The sequence below is a fragment of the Panthera leo genome, chromosome B2 (assembly GCF_018350215.1).
Source record: "Panthera leo isolate Ple1 chromosome B2, P.leo_Ple1_pat1.1, whole genome shotgun sequence".
NCBI classification, from domain to species: Eukaryota; Metazoa; Chordata; class Mammalia; order Carnivora; family Felidae; genus Panthera; species Panthera leo.
Window position 1 is genome coordinate 40,008,552 of NC_056683.1, and position 18,378 is coordinate 40,026,929.

The 18,378-nt window shown below is 55.0% G+C and overlaps 1 protein-coding gene across 1 annotated transcript in view; it reads right to left on the bottom strand.

Moving 5' to 3' along the window:
• Positions 1 to 8,624: 8,624 nt before the first annotated feature.
• Positions 8,625 to 18,378, bottom strand: part of CB2H6orf132 (chromosome B2 C6orf132 homolog) — a 34,189-nt gene continuing 24,435 nt past the window's right edge. The window contains exons 3-5 of the mRNA XM_042938752.1: positions 16,492 to 16,567; positions 10,844 to 14,051; positions 8,625 to 10,187 (exon numbers count right to left, since the gene is read on the bottom strand). Of these exons, the coding sequence (XP_042794686.1) occupies positions 10,070 to 10,187; positions 10,844 to 14,051; positions 16,492 to 16,567 (3,402 nt within the window). The 3' untranslated portion in view covers positions 8,625 to 10,069. The remainder of the gene's footprint in view (positions 10,188 to 10,843; positions 14,052 to 16,491; positions 16,568 to 18,378) is intronic.

The following is an 18,378-nucleotide window of genomic DNA, read 5'->3' on the forward strand; positions in this document are numbered from 1 at the left end:
GAAGATACCCAGTATAAATAAACTAAGCCTTCCTTCTTTTGTTTTTAAGGTTTATTTATTTTTGAGAGAGACAGAGCACAAGTGGGGGAGAGGCAGGGAGAGGGAGACACAGAATCCGAAATAGGTTCCAGGCTCTGAGCTGTCAGCACAGACATGTGCTGGACATGAGGCTCGAACTCACAAACCGTGAGATCATGCCAGAGCCGAAGTCAGATGCTTTACCGTCTGAGCCACCCCGGTGCCCCAGGAAATTTAGTGGCAGCTTCAGGCTTCTCCCCTAAAGCTTGAGAAGGTGGGATGGCATCCTGTTTGTTCCACTTTGCTGTTTGGAAGTCTTGATAGAAAAATATTAGAAGGATTAGTCTAATGAATGGTTCATGTGATCATGAGCTAGTTCCTTTTTGTATTTCTTTTTATTCCACAATGGATTAGAGACGGTTGATGACAGACACAATAAACGATAAAAAGATTAATTAAAAAAACAGGACCAGTGGGAAAAAGGCATTAAATAAATCAGTGTGGGGGCGCCTGGGTGGCTCAGTCGGTTGAGCGTCTGACTTCGGCTCAGGTCATGATCTCGCGGTTTGTGAGTTCAAGCCCCGCATCGGGCTCTGTGCTGACGGCTCAGAGCCTGGAGCCTGCTTCGGATTCTGTGTCTCCCTCTCTCTCCACCCTTCCCCTACTTGCACTCTGTGTGTGTGTCTCTCTCTCCATCTCAAAATAAACATTTAAAAAAATAATAATAAAAAAATAAATCAGTGCGGAGGTAAGGGAGAGGAGGATAAACAAATAAATCTATTGTACATTAGATAATGATAAGTGCTGAGGAAAAAATAACACATGGTAATGAGAATGAGGAGGAGGCAGGGTATTATTGTCCTTTTGTGGAGCAGTTAGGGGAGGCCTTACCTCTCCAAGAGGGTAACATTTGGATTGAGACCAGATAGCTGGAAGAGACTATTCAGTGATGAAGGGACAGCAAGTGCAAAGGCCCTGAGGCAGGAGTGGCATTGGCATGTTAAGGAGGACAGTGTGGCCAGCAGGGAGAGGTAAGGGACAGAGTGGCAGGAGGAAGGTCAAAGGTGAAGAATGAGTGGATCATGTGGGGTCTTGTAGCCTTGTGATCTTTCCTTGAACCAACCTGGGCCTGCTGAGCTGACCTGTGGTTAACTTATGAAGGAGGGAAAGAGCTGTCTCCAGGGCCCTCAGGTTCCTCTCTTCTCACTACACATATACTCTCTTGATGCTCCAGTTTCCTCACCTGTTAACTGGGGATAATACATGTTTTTCAAGGACTGCAAGGTAGGAGGTTTGCCCTCCAAACTCTCTATCAACCCCCAAACTCAAGTAGCTCTGGTCACCTTGACCAAGGCCTAGTCTCACTGGGACTTCTGGGAGACCAGGCTTTAACGTAGATTGCAGGGTTTCTCAACCTGACACTTTGGGCTGGATTTGGGGTGGGGTGGGGTGGGGGGCGGGCTGCATTGTGTGTTGTAGGACGTGAGTAGCATTCCTGACTTCCATCTACTAAATGCCCTTACAGTTCCCCCAGGTCTGACAACCAAAAGTGTCCAGGCATTGACAAATGCCCTCTGGGGAGCAAAATTGCCCCCAGATGAGAACGCCTGGACTAAAATTAAGCACCAAGGCAGTGCATGTTTAGGCACCAGCAATAGGCTGCTGGAAAACAATTGGGGACAACAGAGGTTTTCCTCCGTTCAAATCAGAGTGTATCTTCAGCTGTTTCTTTTGTTTAACTTCCCTGAAGCTAGACCACAGGAATGTTCTGGAAGACAGTGTTATGTAATACTTTGGAGCTCTGGAGTCTGACCACTGCACAGGAACCCCAGCCCTGCCGGCTTGCTAGCTCTGTGACCTTGGGCAAGCTACTTAGCCTTTCTGTTCCTCTGTTTCTCATCCATAAACTGAGGATAACAAACATACCTACCTCCTGGGGCTGTTGCGAGGTTCCCATGAAACAATACATGTAAATGCTTGGAACAGTACATGACGAGTCTTTGCAGGACAGGTTCCCTGGGAGACAAAGATTTTTGTGTGCAGAAGTTTATTGGGGCGTGCCTTCAGAATGCACACGGGTGGAGGAAAGGGGGGGAGAAGTGGGGCTGTCTGAGCTTGCTCGAGACAGAGGCCATCAGAAGTCCCGGAGCTAGGGTGACCCTTCTGAGTTGTCCTGAGTTGGTGGGTGGGACGCCTCCATCAGTGAATGTGAGCTGCCCCCACAGAGCAGGTGCGACCTTGGGCAAAGATAGCTCTCTGGTGGAAAGGACCATCCCCAGGGAGGGACTCAGCTGAGTGAACTTCAGTCCTGAAAACAGAAGGGGGTGGGGTGTGGCACAGCACAACCTCCATGGGGGAGAGTGCGCATTGGCCAGGATTGTGAGACTAAATTTAAATAGAAGCAAAAGTGCTTTAAAAAAAATGTTTATTTATTTTTGAGAGGGAGAAGAGGGAGTGCAAACGGGGGAGGGGCAGAGAGAGAGGGACAGAGGATCCAAGCGGGCTCTGCGCTGACAGGCAGCAGAGCTCGAACTCACCAACCGGGAGATTATGACCTGAACCAAAGTTGGAGGCTCAACCAACTGAGCCATGCAGGCGCCCCCAAGCTAAAGTGTTTTTTTTTTAAAAATTATGTTTATTTATTTTTGAGAGAGAGAAGTGTGTGTGTGAGAAAGCAGAGAAGGGGCAGAGAGAGAGGGAGACAGAATCTGAAGCAGGCTCCAGGCTCAGAGCTGTCAGCACAGAGCCTGACTTGGGGCTGGAACTCACCAACCGAGAGATCATGACCAGAGCAAAGTCAGAGGCATAACCGACTGAGCCACCCAGGTGCCCCTAAAGTGCTTTTAAATCACTGTGGACACCTGAGGAATTAGTCCCAGACTAATAGTGCCCCATGCCCGCTCCCAGTACCCTACTATCCCAAGCCTGCAATCTTTCACTGCCCTTCTGGGACAAGGGTGGGCACGATGCCCCAGCCGTGAGACCAAGGCTAGGTCACTTGGCCTGTGGGGACTTTAGATTCTTCCTTGGTATGTTGGGAGTGGTATTGTCAACCCAGAGTGGGGAGAGAAGATTAAATGGGATACTACACAGCAGCAGGTCTCAAAGTGTGGTCCCTCGGCCATCGGGACGGGCAGCCCCACCGGGGAACGTGTTGGAAATGTGAATTCTCGGTCCCCATCCCAAACCCACTGAATCAGGAGCTCTGGGAACAAGTTCTAGGAATCTGTGTTCTGACAAAGCCTCCAGGACTTGCACGCTCAGGTTTGAGAATTACTGGTGCACCAACTAGCACTTAGCTCTGAGCCTGGATCCTAGGAAGAGCCAGATCAACCTCAGCTCAGTCTGAACCTGAGCTCGGACCACCTGCCAGGCTTGAGGTCAGGCGCCTGTGAGCACAGCGCCACCTGCTGGTTACAGACGGCCGCTGTGCACGCGTAAGGATCTCCCGCACGGAGCTTCGCGCTCTGAGAGCTACGCGCGTGAGCGAGGAAGGCCGTGGGGGACACCAGGGCCCGTTCCACAGACGTCCTCTCCTCATGCCCCTCCATTCTCCCTGGAGAAATCGGGTTAAAGTGAATGTCTAGGGCAGCTTTCAATGGCCAAGAGAGGTGACCAAAAGACAACAGCAGCGTGTGTGTTTGAGTCGGTGATAACAGTACTCTTCACGGAGGGTTTGGGTGCGGAACACTCTGTAGGGAAAAGCAAACAAATGGCAGCCACTTTTCCTCTGCCCCGCTTATCCATGTGCTCCCACTGGGGTCACAGAGCTGAGAGCAGCCTTGATGACCTGGTCATAGGCCAGCAAGAGGGGCCACCCACAATGCTAGGCCAACAGTGTCCCATGGGGTCACCTGCTCTGGCCACCCAGCTCTCTGGCTGGGAGAACTCTGTATTCTCCTGCTTTATATTCCTGGCACCTGGCGCTCGTGTGTGTGTGTGTGTGTGTGTGTGTGTCTCCTGAACTCCACTGTGAGCCTTTTGCCAGGCTCTTTGGCTTGTACTGAAGAGCGCCCCCTAGCAGTGTTGAATGGACTCGATTGAGTTTTGTGTTAACCTTAGGTATTTGAGCCCAAACATGAAAAGATCACAGACGGAGTAGGGGAGAGACAGAAAGAGCGCGAGAGAACGAGCACCGAAGCCTACCAAATCTTCTTCGAGTAGCTCAGAAAATACGTAACAATGACAGGAAGTGGCAGGAGATATACCTGGGCCGTGAGGAAAGGTGAAAGGAACGGGGAGGCTCGGTATGCGGAAGACGCGACTCAAGGAATCTAGTTTTGGAGAATGAGTAGGGCGCGTCCCGCAGAGAGTGCTGGCTGTGTCTCACCTCCCAGAGTAGCACTAGGGGTAAGGATGCCAACGCAGAAGTGGAAGAAACTGAAAAGAGTGAGGCTGGTGGGTCCCCACTCTGCTCCTAGACCCTTCTACCCTGCGCAGGCAGCTGGCTGTTGAAGGAAGACTAGACCTGCGACTGTAAGCCTTTCCTCTTGAGGGAGGGCTCTCCAGGTGGGGAGGGCCAGCCAACAGGTGCTGTTCCTTCTCATTCTCTGGCACAAGTTGGGTAGAACCTTTGCCCTTGGTCCCTGATACATGGGCGGGATAGGCTGCAGGTCCAAATAACATTACTGGAGACTAAAGAAAATCAAAAGACGAGTAAACGCAGAGCGAGAGTCCTTTGGATAGTTGGAGCTGGCAGCTTCGGGAGGCTGGCCCACTTGCAGGGAGGGCAGGGGCCCTGACCTGATAAGAGGACTGCCAGACATCCTGGCCCTTTTTAAGGACCAGAACGGCCTCACCTAGTAGCATCACCCCCACCCCCCACCCCCAGCTCTTCCTGTCTCCACTTATAGAATTCTTTTTTTCCCCCAAAGGTTTATTTATTTTTAAGGGAGGTGGGGAGGACAGAGGATCCGAAGCAGGCTCTGCGCTGACAGCAGCGAGCCCGATGTGGGGCGGGAACTCACAAACCGTGAGATCATAACCTGAGCCGAAATCAGACACTCAACCGACTGAGCCACCCAGACGCCCCTCTTCCTGTCTCCACTTAGAGGGCAGCGTGCCTCAGCCTATCAGGAAGGAGCTGCTCCAAGGCATCTTGACACCTTTGAAACCCAAGCCATCTCTAAAACCATAACTTTGTGCCACCCGAGAACCTCAGCATTAGGCCAGGTTACACACATCTAGAAACAAGACAGTTATGTGGTCACTAGTCCATGGGACACCTGGCCTTTGCCCTCAAGGAACTTAAAGAGTGCTTGACAGAACTTGACTAAATACATGTATTCGTTCAACAATACCGTGCTGAGTAAGGCCAGCAGTCCTTGCATTTTGAAGCTTGCCAGCTGCAGGGGGAGGGAGATGAGGAGCGAGTAATGCCAACGGGAAGGGACCAGGGGGCCCCGGGAGCCTTTAGGAGGAGCCGATGTGGCCTAGGGGGCAAGGGATGTCTGAGTTGAGCCTGGAGGATGAGAAAGAGCCAGCCAAGGGAAGTGGGTGCAGAACAGCGGAGGGAGGCATCTCTGAGCAGCGCAGGGCTGCGAGGGGCTTCCTGCGGGAGCTCTGATTGAATCTGGAGTCAACCTGAGGAAGCCAAAGAGCAAAGAGAAGCAGCAAGGCCAGAATCAGGATTTAGGGATAGCGGGGCCATGGGCCTGGCTGCTCTGGTCTCACGATTGTGTGAGAAGGAAGGAAGGAAAAATAATCCCTTTTGGAAAGGCCGAATTGGAATGGCAGGCCAGGCATCCACATGGAAATGTCCACGGGGGCAATTTCATGTGGGAAACGTGGTGCAGAGCGGCTCAGTCTTCTGAAGAAGAACACTATAGACAAGGCAGACTGGAGGCCAAGGTCAGGGTGCTGAGACACCTGGGTGGAGGAAGGGGGCCAGCCTGAAGACAGAGAAGCCTGTAAGAAGCTCAGAGAGAGAATGGTTCTCCAGGAGGGCAAGGGGGAGGGGCTCCTCTGTGCCAAATGTTAAGGAAGCTTCTTGGGCCTCTGGGAATTGGCAGGGGAGCACGGGATTCTTCACGGAAATGAGCGAGCATTCGTAATGCATTCTTTTGGTCTCTACCCCTCTCCCAGAAGTGCACCTTCTCTCTCCTTCCTGGCTAAAAATATCCCCAGAGGCCCCAACACCAGGTCTGCAGCAGCTAGCCAGCCGTCCCTGGGGCTTTGGAAGGAGGAGGCCCGGGTTCTCTGCCTCGTATCAGCGGCCGCCCGTCCTGGACAGCTAATGATGGGACGCCAGCATTGCCTTTGAAAGTGGCCACCGGCTGCAGGGGGGTGGGTAGGCAGGTGGGGTGAGCAGGCAGGGGCAGTTCTGCCTGACAGCCCAGCACTGGGGTGGCCTCTCTCCTGTACCCAGCGGTCCCAAGTCACCTCTATCCTACAGCTTCCCCCGGCGGGAGAAGCCTTTCCCCGTAAGGAAGTGGGGCCCTGGGGAGGGCTGTACTGCATCATAGAGGATAGAGCTTTCATGCTCTGCTGACAGCAGGCCCCAGACTCCCAGCACAGCCTCCCTGCTGCTGCTCCGGGCCGGGCTGGGCCTCTCAGAAGAGGTGGGGTTCTGGCCACTGGGGCTCAGGCCACACCCAAGGAGCCGCTGGGAGGTTCCAGAAACCAAGGTGTGGCCAACCTGATCCAGGAACACCCGTGCCACCCACGCCAATTAACCTTTTCTGGCACCAGAGTCACTGTTCCCTCCCCAGGGCCTCCCACCCCCTGCTCTGCTAGAAAGACATAGGTTTGGGGTCGTGGCATGATGGGGCGAGGGAGGAGCGGTGCGTGGATACAGCCGGAAGGGAGGCGGCTGTAATGAAGTTTGCAGTTTGGACTCCGGCGGGCTATTCTGAGCAACTCACTTTTCTTCTTGAAGCCTTGATTTTCTCATCGATGCAATGGAATTAGGAGCGCGACAAGGCCAATGCGTTTCAGAGGATCGTGAATAAACAGAGAATGAAAGAACTTTTCAAACTGTCAAGGTCAAGTGTTGCTGGTTTCCGTGACCGCTGCTACATCAGGAGTTTTCAGGAGTGAAGTTTGCGGAGCCCTATTTGGAGGGCATCTGGGGACTGCCTGAAATAACGTGTAAAAATGCATGTGGGGAGCGTCTCTCTGGGGTGAGGATCCATAGCTCTCAGCAGCTTTTTATTTTATTTCTACTTTCTTCTCTCCCCCATCAGCAGCTTTTTGAAGAGGTCTGGGTCCCAGGGCACCCGGGTGGTTCAATGTGTTGAGCGTCCGACTCTTCATGTGGGAAGGCTCAGGTAGTGATCTTGCAGTTGTGGGATCAAGCCCTGCGTTGGGCTCGTGCTGAGCATGGAGCCTGCCTGAGAGTCTCTTTCCCCCTCCCTCTGCCCCTCCCCTGCTCACACTCTCTCTCTTTAAAAACAATAAAGAGTAAAGAAGTCTGGGTCCCTACAAAGTCTAAGACCCACATGCAGCACAAGTCTGTCCCTGTCATTTTTCACATGAGTTAGCTGAGACCCATGGTCACACGGCTTGTCAGAGGGAGTGCCGTAGGTGGGAGACCAGGGCCCCTCCACGACTCCCCTCTGCCCCTCCCATGTCAGGTGAGGGGAGAGGAAAGTTAGGAAGACCAGGGAGGGGTGAGCAGCTAGAGGCAGAGCCCTAAGTCCTACTGGGAGTGGGGGTCCCTGTCCTCTGTGTTACCAGGATGAGGGCCTCACGGCGGAAGGATAGGAGGAGGAGGAAGCCCCAGGATAGGGGAGGTCTGGGAGACCCCTCTTGGAAGCATAAGTTGATGAACAATGAGCCTCCCCCTGGTCTCCACCTGCCACAGAGGACTCAGACAGAGGAGGAAACACAACTCTCTCTCGGACACTGTCTCGAGATGACGACTCTGGTTCTGTTTTCTGGAAAAGCTTTAGATACCACGTCAGAGCTTTACGGGAAACTGTGGAAGGGCCCACACAAACATAAGGGAGTCATGAGCCAAAAATGCAATTTACTGAGCAACCACTGACCATCAGACACTTGCTGGGTGTTTTGCCCAAATTGGCATAAATGTCACCACCTCAAGAGGCCTTCCCTGACCACCAGGTTAAAGTAGATCCACTCCTCTCTCCCTGCCCTCTGGTTATTCTCACGCACCCTGTCCCTTTTCCTCCCACCGATTATTACAATGTGTGATGCTTCTGGGTGTTCTTTTTAGCCCCTCCCTCCTCCACCAGACTTGCGGTGAGCAAGAGTCATGTATATCCACGCTAAGCACAGCGTCTGCCACCAAGAGTCACTCAAATACTCGTTAATGAGTGCATGACTGTCTCTGATCTTCTCAGCAGCCTTATTAGGTCCGCGTTATCATCATGCCCATTACACAGAAGAAGAGACTGAGGTTCAGAGAGTCCAAGAGACTTGCTCAAGGACACAGTTTGTTATCACCAGACTGTAGCTCTGCTTCTTCCCCTTGAAGGCTTTCGAGAGAGAACCTAAGGCTCAGAAGAGAAAGCATGGGCCCCGCAAAATGGCTCACCCGGTCAGGCACCCCCCCGTGCTCAGGCTTCCCCAGCGGAGCTCTCCCAGCCTCTCATCACACCGAGGTAGCTCCCAGTCATCAATCCACAGCCACAGAGCTGAGGCCATTCCACACTGGCCTGTTTATTTCCCAAGCCAAGTGACAGCCAGTCCTTCCCCTCCTACTCCAGAGCAACATACAGCTGGGAGCCCATGCCTCACCCTTCAAACCTTACACAGCAGATAAATTAGTGAACTCTTTTATAAAACATCGTACAGGGAAAATACATACATACATAGAGGGCCAGTGCTGGTCTGGGGCGGGGTTCACTTCTTGAACACAGGTAACCAGATCCTGTGCCATCGGGGTGCCTGCGCTGTCCTTCCCTGAAGTGGCTCTCCTGCTGTCCCCACAACCTGTATCTTGGCTAGTGACCTCAAGTCCTAAAGGTCCAACACTGTGCCCCCACAGGGTGCTGCTTCCTGGCTGTCCTACCGGCCTGCTTCTCTGAGGCTGGCCACTCCCTCCCATTCCTCCTTACCGAGGCAGCCTGCCTTGACTGGTCCCAAGAATTTGGGTCTGGGACTGCCCATCTCTGCCGCCTCCCACTCCCCATCTTCCAGCATCTTTGCTATGCATTTTGAAGCCCAATAATATTGGGGACCTGTAGTGTTGGGATTGGGAGGGGTGGTTGGGTAGGATGCCCCCTCCAAATCCCAAATGGGTTCTGCCTAGGTTAGGCCTTGGTGTCCAGCTCCCAGGTCTTCTGGCTCCTTGGGCCCAATCCCCCAAATCATGGCTGCCTGGGTCTGAGTAGGAAAACAAGACTTAATCCTCTGTCTCCCATCCTGTACTTGCCAAGTCTTCCTTCTCTCTCTAGGCTTCCCTGTGGCTAAGGGCCAGCGCCAGGGAAAATGAACCATCCGCCCCGCTATCCCCACCCTTGGCCAATGCAAAGAACTCTGTTCCAGTACCTGCTCCACAGGTTGTATGTGCACATTCCTGGTCCCACCTCAATGTGGCTTCTATGCTAGGAACCTAGGAATCACCTCTTGGGGTGACAAATGGTGGGCCGGCGGAGGCTAAAGAGCTCAACGTGTAGTGCCCCGCACCCCTACCCAGATGGAGCTGGGCCTCAGCCCTCTGGGAGCACTGGACAGACAATCACAGCCACTGGGATGGATTCCCATTCAGACTTAGTGCCCCACCCCTTGCTTTCAGGACCTGCTCAGGAGTCCACGCTGGTAAAACTGCTTTAAGTCGTGCTAAAGCAAACAGTACCAGATATCGGAAATTCGGGCTCCAGGCCCTTAAAGGTTCCTCCTCTCCTCCCTCCTTCCCCCTCCCATCCCCATGTGCAGACAGTCCACAGCCACGCCAGTGCTTTGGGAAACAGAAACCCACTGTGCATCTTCCCACGGCTTCTCACTCGTCCTCCGTCTGTGTTCGGGTAACAAAGACTCCTGCATGTTTAAGTCAGGCCGCCTAACACCTGCTGCGTCCCTCCCACCCCCCGCAAAAAACAAGTGCCCAGGTCTGACTCCTTGGAGTAGAGCTGAGAACACCCTGGGCTCAGGATGGGGCTTTCCGGTGGTTCCCCGAGTAGGCATAGGAGATAGGATGGCGGGTCCCAGGCCTCACGGTGAATGTATTGATGGGGCTTCCATAGTGGGGGGTTCCGTGGGGAGACCTGGGGAGGGGGAGCAGGAGAGAGGTGAGGTTAATATCTGCAGCTGGTTAACCAACAGCCCTCCCATCTCCTTCCGGGCGCAAGAGGGAAAGATATGGCTCAGCGCTATGGTATCTGCCCACACAAGCCCCGGTGGACAGGGTGGGACCCTAGTCCAGCAGTATTGATTCAGCAGACACAGGGCTCCTCCTCCTGTCTAGGCTTGGCTGGCCACAGAGTACTTGCTTAATACCCTTCTATTCAGAACTCTTCACTCCTAGCCTGAGTCTGGATCCTTCTCTGTGGGGCTGCGAAATCCCCACAGCCAAGGACCACTCAGGTCTCCACCCACACCACTCTGAGCTTGAAGCCCTGAGCCTCTGGGGGATGGGAAAGAGGCAGCAGAAGAGGGGGAGCCAGCTGGTGGGGAAAGCAGGAGGATGGAGAAAGAGAGAACAAGTGAGATGGTGGGAAACGAGGACGCAGGTCAGGGAAACCCTTTCCAGGTAAAGAGTTCCTCGTGTTCCTTTCTCTGTCCAGAGAGCCAGAGAGGAGACAACCCAATGTCGCGGGACGGGTGGCCGTGGCCTGGTGGGCTTCTCTGTGGCCCGCGGGTGGACCCTTCCCTCACCTGGCTTCCCACCCCAGGTCTGTTCCTCGCCCCACTCCCAACTCACCTGCCGGCCGCAGGGGAGAAGCCGTAGTCGCCGCCGGGCGCCTTGAACTTGGCCTCCCCGCGGGCTGCGCCCTCCATGGACAGCCTCGGCGCGTGCAGGCCGCCGGGGGGCGCGCGGCCCGCCGAGTTGACGCGCCGCATTTCCGGGCCCCCAGGCGGCGGCCCGAAGCAGTTGGGGGAGCTCAGGCTGCGGGCGGTGCCGCCGCGGGGCTGCCCGGGGCTGCGCTGGGGCTCCCCGACGTACAGGCGCTTCTTGATGAGCGACCGGCCCCCGCCGGCGAAGCGCTCCAGGCCCCCGGCCCCGGCGTGGTGCGCCCCGGCTGGAAAGCGCGAGAAGCCCCGAGAAGCCAAGGGCTGCCCCAAGTCTAAGAAGTTGTTCCGGGGAGGGGATCCCCGGCGCCCCAGATACCGGAGGGCGGGGGCGGGGGGCTCCGGGTCGTTGCTGAACTCTGGCGGCGGTGGGATGACCTCAAAGCAGAACTCCCCCTCGTCGTCGTCGTCCTCCTCCTCTTCCCTCTTGCAGGAAGGAGAAGGGGGGGACGAGAAGGATTTGGGCAGCAGGCGGCCCTGGGGGAGGATGGAGAACGCCGGCTTTGCCCCCGCCTTTGTCCCGTTGTGTCTGTGGTTTGGCTCAGTGCCCTCTGGGTCCCCGGGGTGCTGGGGCTTCCACTGACTGGGTACCGGAGGCTGTGCTGAGGAGGCCGGCTGGGGGTCCTTCTCAGCCTCCTTGGGTGACTTGGGGACCACAGTGAAGGAGTTGGGCCGGCCCTCCTTGTGGAAGATGCTGTCAGAGCCTGCTTGGGGCTGGCTGCCGTGGCCCCGGAGACTCCCTGGCAGGGAGGACCGGCCCAGGGCGGCCCCTCCCGGCCTTCCCTTCTGTGCCCTCTGCCTGGCCGCAAGGAGCAGAGCCATGGGAGAGCCGGGCTGCACCACCTCCCCGGTCACCGGGTGCCTGAGCAGTTCATCGGCAGGCGGGGCTGAGGTTGGGGGTTTATCTGGCAGCCCCTGGGGCTCCTTCACCTCCACAGGTTCCCGTGACCCTCCCACCGACCCTGTGGCCAGCGCGCCCACTGCCACAGCAGCCTCTTGGCTGGGGCTTTCCTGGCTGCGATGGGGCTTGTAGAGAAATGCTACCCCTTTGCCGCCTGGGGATCTCTTTGGTAGGAGGGCTGGAGATGAGAGGGCTCCCAGTGCAGGAGGCTTACTGGCCTCTGAGGGGTGCCCTTCTGCCTCTGTCTGGGGGGCCACTGTAAGTTCCTGGGGGGTTGGCTTCTCCCACTGCCCAGCGGGGACCAGTTTCTTCTCTGCTGTCAGCTTGGATGATGTGGTGGGTACAGTTGTGGCTGCAGATGGTGTGGCTGGCTCAGGCACAGCCTTAGATGGTGTGGCTGGCCCCAGCGTGACCTTGGGTGGTGTGGCCGGTGCAGGCGTGACCTTGGGTGGTGTGACCGGTGCAGGCGTGACCTTAGGTGGTGTGGCCGGTGCAGGCGTGACCTTGGGTGGTGTGGCCGGTGCAGGCGTGACCTTGGGTGGTGTGGCCGGTGCAGGCGTGACCTTGGGTGGTGTGACCGGTGCAGGCGTGACCTTGGGCGGTGTGGCCGGTCCAGGTGTGGGCTTAGGTGGTGCGGCTGGCACAGATGTGGCCTTGGACTGTAGTGGTGTGGTTGGCAGAGGGGTGGTGGTTGGAGGCGGCAGATTCCTGGCCACAGGCTTAGAGAATTCGCCATTATCCGTCCTATGTTCAAAGATTCTTCCCGCTTCTAGCCGAGGCTTGGGAGGCAGAGACCCTATGCTGGGCTTGGCTTCCTTCTCTGCTGATGAGGAGAGCCGGGCCTCCAGCTCGCTCCGGATCTGCCGGACACTGGGAGCTGGGGGGTCTTGGGAGATGTAGTCCACAGGGGGAAGGGGCAGGCTGGTGGCAGCCACCTTCTCTTGCAGGCTGGAGGGACTCTTCTTGGGAACACTTGGGAGGATCTCCTTCTCCGGCAGGCTGGGGGGAGCCTCTTTCTCTGGCAGGCTGGGGCCCTTCTTGCCCTCCTTTTCCTGCGAAGCCGCTGTTGGGCCTGCCCTGTGACTGACAAATCGATCCTCCCTCCTGGAGCCACAGAGATAGGCTGCCAGCTCACTCCGCAGCTTTTCCATCTGGCTGGGATCCCGCCAGTCCACAGGCGCTGAAGACGCTGTGTCCTCCGGACTGGGGGGGTTAGGTTTGGGGTTGGGGGCTGGGGGGCTGGATTTGGAGTTTTTTGTAAACCTAGAAGGTGGAGGGGCTGCCTTCTCAGCAGCGGGCAAAGGAGGGGCAGCTGGGGGAAGTGGCGGTGCTGGGGGAGGGAGTGGGGGTGCAGGAGGGGGCAGGGGAGGGGCTGGCGGAGGAGTCTCGGTACATTCCTTAGTCTGGGACTGGGACTGGGACTGGCCCAGCCTGGGGCTGGCTGGTGCTGCAGGTCTGAGCTCCCCTGGGCAGTCAGGCTCAGGGGCCCTGTCCGGATAGGCCTGGGACGCTGGGCGGATGTGGAAGCTGGGAGGCAGTGGGAGTCGATTGGGGGCTTTCTTGGTGGCCCCTTCCTCCTCTGGAGACGTCCCCTGTGCTTCCTGAGTTGGGATGGACGAAGTCCTGACTGGGGTTGGGGGAGGCACCTTGAATGAGCGGGGGAAAGTGAGGTGGGGTTCTGGCTTAGGCCTCAGAAGACTCCCCTTTGGCTCAGCTGGGCTCTGGGGGGGGCTGGTTCTGGGGGTCTCCGGCTGCCTGCCATTCAGCGCTACCTCTGATTTCCACTTGGTGACACCCCCAGGGGGAAAGAAGTGAGTCCCCGTTGTATGAAGAGATGCTGGGGGTGCTGGGGCTGGCAAAAGGGGTGGAGGTGGGGCTAGAGAGGCCAAGGGTGGGGCAGGAGGAATGAAGTCAGGAGGGGTGGGTGTGGATGGGGAGGAAAGGGTGGATAGGGGGGCTTGGGCCCCCAATACTGGGGGCGGAGGTGGGGCCGTGGTGGGTGGGGGTGGGGGTTCCAGCAGCAGGGGAGGTGGTGGGGGAGCCATGGAAGGTGGAGGTGGGGGGGATTCCTCCCGAAGCTGTGAAAAGCCTGGGGGTGGCCCCGGGGCCGGGCCTGGGGGAGGGGGAGGGATGAGTGCGTCCTGCCCATAGTGCCCCGGCCTTAGGTCACCCACAGAGCTGTACAGGCGCAGGTTGCCGTTGACGAGTGAGCTGGTACCTGAAAGAAGGGAAAAGCAAAAGAAGAGGGAGGCCGGGAGGCCATGAGGTCCTGAGCTGTCCTGGGAGTGAGCCTCTCCTTTCCAGGGAGGGGGCCCCTGCCTATCCTGGGCTCGGCCTCCTCGGGAGCCTGTACTGAATATTCTCCGTTTGTTTCACTCTCCCCTGCCCTGCTCTGGCCCGGGGGCTCCCTTATCCTCTGGCTCCAGGTGGGTTCAGCCAATGGTTGCTGCTGGCAGATCAGAGGGTGGGCGCAGAGAGGCCAGGGCATCGATCCCCCCACCCTCCCTTCTTGACGGGCCACAGTCGCCAAAGGCTGCCTTCCTGGCAGGTTAGCCCCGTCCCACAGCTCAAAGATACAGGAGTAGCTCCCCACTGCTCCCTCAGCCTCTGGGGCTTGTGTCACCACCCACTCCAGTCCCCGAACGCTGCCCCCCTCCTTGCATATCATCCTTTCATGAAACCCTTTGGTTATCCCCTTTGAGTATGCCATCTGTTTCTCATGGGGGCTTTGGCTGATACACAGCCAGAAAGGCCAGGGTTCAAATCCCAGCCCTACTGCTTAACCAGATGTGTGACCTTGGACACGCCAGCTAACCTTGCCGAGCCTCAGTCTCATCATCTGTAAAATGGGCATAATGTCAACGCTTACCACGTAAAGCTGTTGGGAGGATTAACCAGAGGATTCGTGTAAAAAGACGTAAAGGGCTTACCATGGTGCTAGGCCCATAGTAGGCACCTTATGAATGGCGACTGCTTGGATTACTAACCACCTGCACCTAACTGTTTAGGTTGTAAGACAGGACAAGTGGGAGGAAGACGGGAAGTCGTGGGTCAGGGGCCTGGAGACGTTCTCAGTAGAAAGTTTTGGGTGAAAGACTCATAGGAGGGAACATGGTCTTTCCATGGAAAACATGGAACCCCTGCTTTCCAAAGATCCCGAGTCTACCTAGAAGCCAGCTCTCCGCCTCACAGAGAGCTCCTGGGACAGAGTCTGGCCTGCGGGGTGGGATGGGGATATGTGGAAAGAAGGTGGCCTGACAGCCACGGGCGCTAGACAGATGCTGAGAACCTCTGGCCCCAGCGGCTCACACCCCTCCCTTCTTGGACCTGGTTCCCAGCCCTTCCCCACCCCCAACACCCTGAGTCTGCAGGCCACCAACAGGCCTGCTTACTTCTCTCTTAGGTGGCCTGTCCTCTGCCTCCCTCCTCTCACTTTGTAGCACAAGCCCAGGGAATGTGAAGCTCTGAAGGGCTTCTCCCAGCTGTCTGACTTCAAGACAAAACGAGAGTGGGGAGGAGGAAAAACTGACATTCATTAAGCACCCAAGCGGTAGGAGCTGCGAGACAGCAGTGCAAACAAAACAAAAGTAGTCAAAATACTGGCCCTGCTGGAGCTTACTATTTCTCTTTTAATATATAAAGTTTGTTTATTTATTTTGAGAGAGAGTGTGCAAGCAGGGGAGGGGCAGAGAGAGACAGGGAGAGAGAGAATACCAAGCAGGCTCCACGCTGTGGGGCTCGAACTCACAAACCGTGAGATCATGATCTGAGCTGAAGTCGGCCGCTTAACCAGCTGAGCCACCCAGGAGCCCCTGAAGCTTACATTTTAATGGGACAATGAGACAAACAATGAACATAATACATCCATAAATTGTTGCCACGCATCAGATGATGAGTGATATGTGGGAACAGCCCAGGGGTGCTGGGGTGACACTTTGAATAGTGTGGTCAGAGGAGACCTCACTGAGAAGCTGGCATCTGAGCACAGAGGGCGTTCGGGCAGGAGGGAGCTGTACACGTGTACAGGGGAACAGCAGCCGAGGCAGAGGGAACCGCAGTGCAGAGGCCCTGGGGTGGAAATGTGCAGGTGCTGAAGGGCAACAAGGATACCGGGTTGGCGGGAGCAGCGTGAGACCGGGAGAGAAAGCAGGCGATGAGGCCAGGTGAGGCCAGATTCTGGAAGTCCTGGCAAGAACCTCTGCTTTGAGCATCATGGGAAGTCATTGGTGGGTTCTGAGCCTCAGTGTGACAAGAAGTGACCAAAGTCCCATCCAGTACGTCACTGCCTCCTCCAGAACTGGATTTAGGTTTGCCATGGCTCATTTGCAGACACAGACGTGCAAGGGGTTAAATGACTTGCCCAAAGGGAACAAAGCTCATCTGTAGGAGGGCTGGGATTGAAAGCCAGGTGGGTCTGACTCCGGGTTCTTTCCGCCACTTCCTGCTGCCCTTGACCCTGCTCTGGTGTTGGCCCTCACCATCTTCCCCCCACTGGAATTGGCCTTAGCCAGCCTTGGCTCTGCTCAACCCCCACTGGTTGCAGCCAGCAGCCAAGAGGCCTGGGGACTCCGGCTTTATCACCAGCTGGGGTGGGCCAGATGCTTGGGCCGAAGGAGGAAAGAAAGATGGGAGAAGCCCCAAACCCATAGTCCCCTTACCTGTCACTTCTTTGTCTGCAAAGTCTCCTGGGACAGAGGGGGTGGGCACAGCCAGTCCATGGTTCTCCTGGGCATTCTGAAAGAGGGCAGAGAGATCAGGGAATGAGGAAAGACAGACAAATAATTCTTGCTGCTCTCGGAGGTCATTTTACTGCTCGAAAATCAGCAGTGGTGGTGATCGTTGCATAGCCTTGTGAATATACTAAAATATAAAAGGGCTCATTTAAAAGGGTGAATCTTATGTACAGGTGAGTCTTGTTATTTGCACAAATTATGGTTCCTAAAGTTGCTTCAGACACTGAATTAGAAAACGCCAAATCTGGGGCACCTGGGTGGCTCTGTCAGTTAAGCGTCAGACTTCAGCTCAGGTCATGATCTCACAGCTTGTGGGTTCGAGCCCCGCGTCGGGCTCTGTGCTGACATCTCAGAGCCTGGATCCTGCTTCGGATTCTGGGTCTCCCTCTCTCTCTGCCCTCGCTCCCCCCGCCTGTGTTCTCTCTCTTTCAAAAATAAATTAATTAAAAAAGAAAGAAAGAAAGAAAAGAAAGAAAATGCAGAATCAGTGCCCCAAGGGAAACAGATTAGTTTCCTGCAAACTTGCATCATAGCATTTTCATCAACCGATCAATACATAACTTTATTTTATGTGTGTTTCTGTTTAAAGACACCTTATTTAATTTTTGGTTGACTCATTGATATTGAACTCAGGGCCAACAGCAGTATAACTCAAGCCTGAACAAAGCTTATCTAACATACATATTTTCTCTGTAAGGCACATCACAGCCTTCTTGCACTTAGGAATGTTAGCACATGGGCGCTATGCTTGGGGGCCATTTTAAATAGTGAAATCACCAACAAAAAACAAAGAAGTATGAAAAATATGGCACTAAAGAACAAAGGACACTTATTTACAGTATGAGAGCTGAAGCTAGAAGGCAAAATGTCTTGTTTGATCTCAGCCGGGACCATGCGCATCAGGTGACTCCAATTTTTCACAGCCGTGCACATGTCCAAAGTGTCTTGAGTAGTGCTTTGGGGGCTACAAATACATTTTAGCGAGTAGGCGAATTCGCAAATACAGAATCAGCAAATAATGAGAATCGACTGTCTATGAATTCTATCTCAATTAAAACAAAACAAAACAAAACAAAACAAAACAAAACAAAACAAACGAATCTGCCTTGCGCCCCAGGCACATCCACAAGCTAAAAGCCAAATTCCTCAGCCTGGCCTCCTGTTCACTCTTGGTTTTCATTAGGTATTTCCAGGAAACCAAATTAATTAAAAGTGGTGAACTGGAATATTTATAGTGCTGCAGATGCCCTTCTGATCTTAAGCCTAACAGACCACAATGTGTGTGCACAGCTGTCGGTTAGAACATACTATTTTACGTTCTATTTTTTTTTCCCCAAACACATATTTCCATACATCGACAAAGTCCACACACCTGTGCCTTGGAGAGCTGTGGAGCATTTTACAGTAGTTTCCAAGGCCCTCAACAACCTGGCCTTGCACTTCCCAGCCCCAGCTTTTACGTACCACTCACCTGTTACACCCATCTCACATTCTAGCTTGGACACCTCCCTCTCCACCGTACTTCCAAACCGCACACGGAGTTCATGTTCATCCCGGATGCTTGGTCAGGCTGTGCCCCTCCTCCCGCCCTCCATTTCTAACAATAATACCCCTTTGCTCCATGCTCGAAACACGTTATCTCCACCACACTACTCTATGAAGAAGACGCTATGCCCATTTACCAGATGAGGACACTGAGGCTCAGAAGTATTTCCTAAGTTGTCTATAGTCACACAACTAGCACTACCAACCCCAGGTCTGTGGTGCTCCCATCCTTCGGTATTTTGTTTCTCTAAAATCTCTCATTCTTCA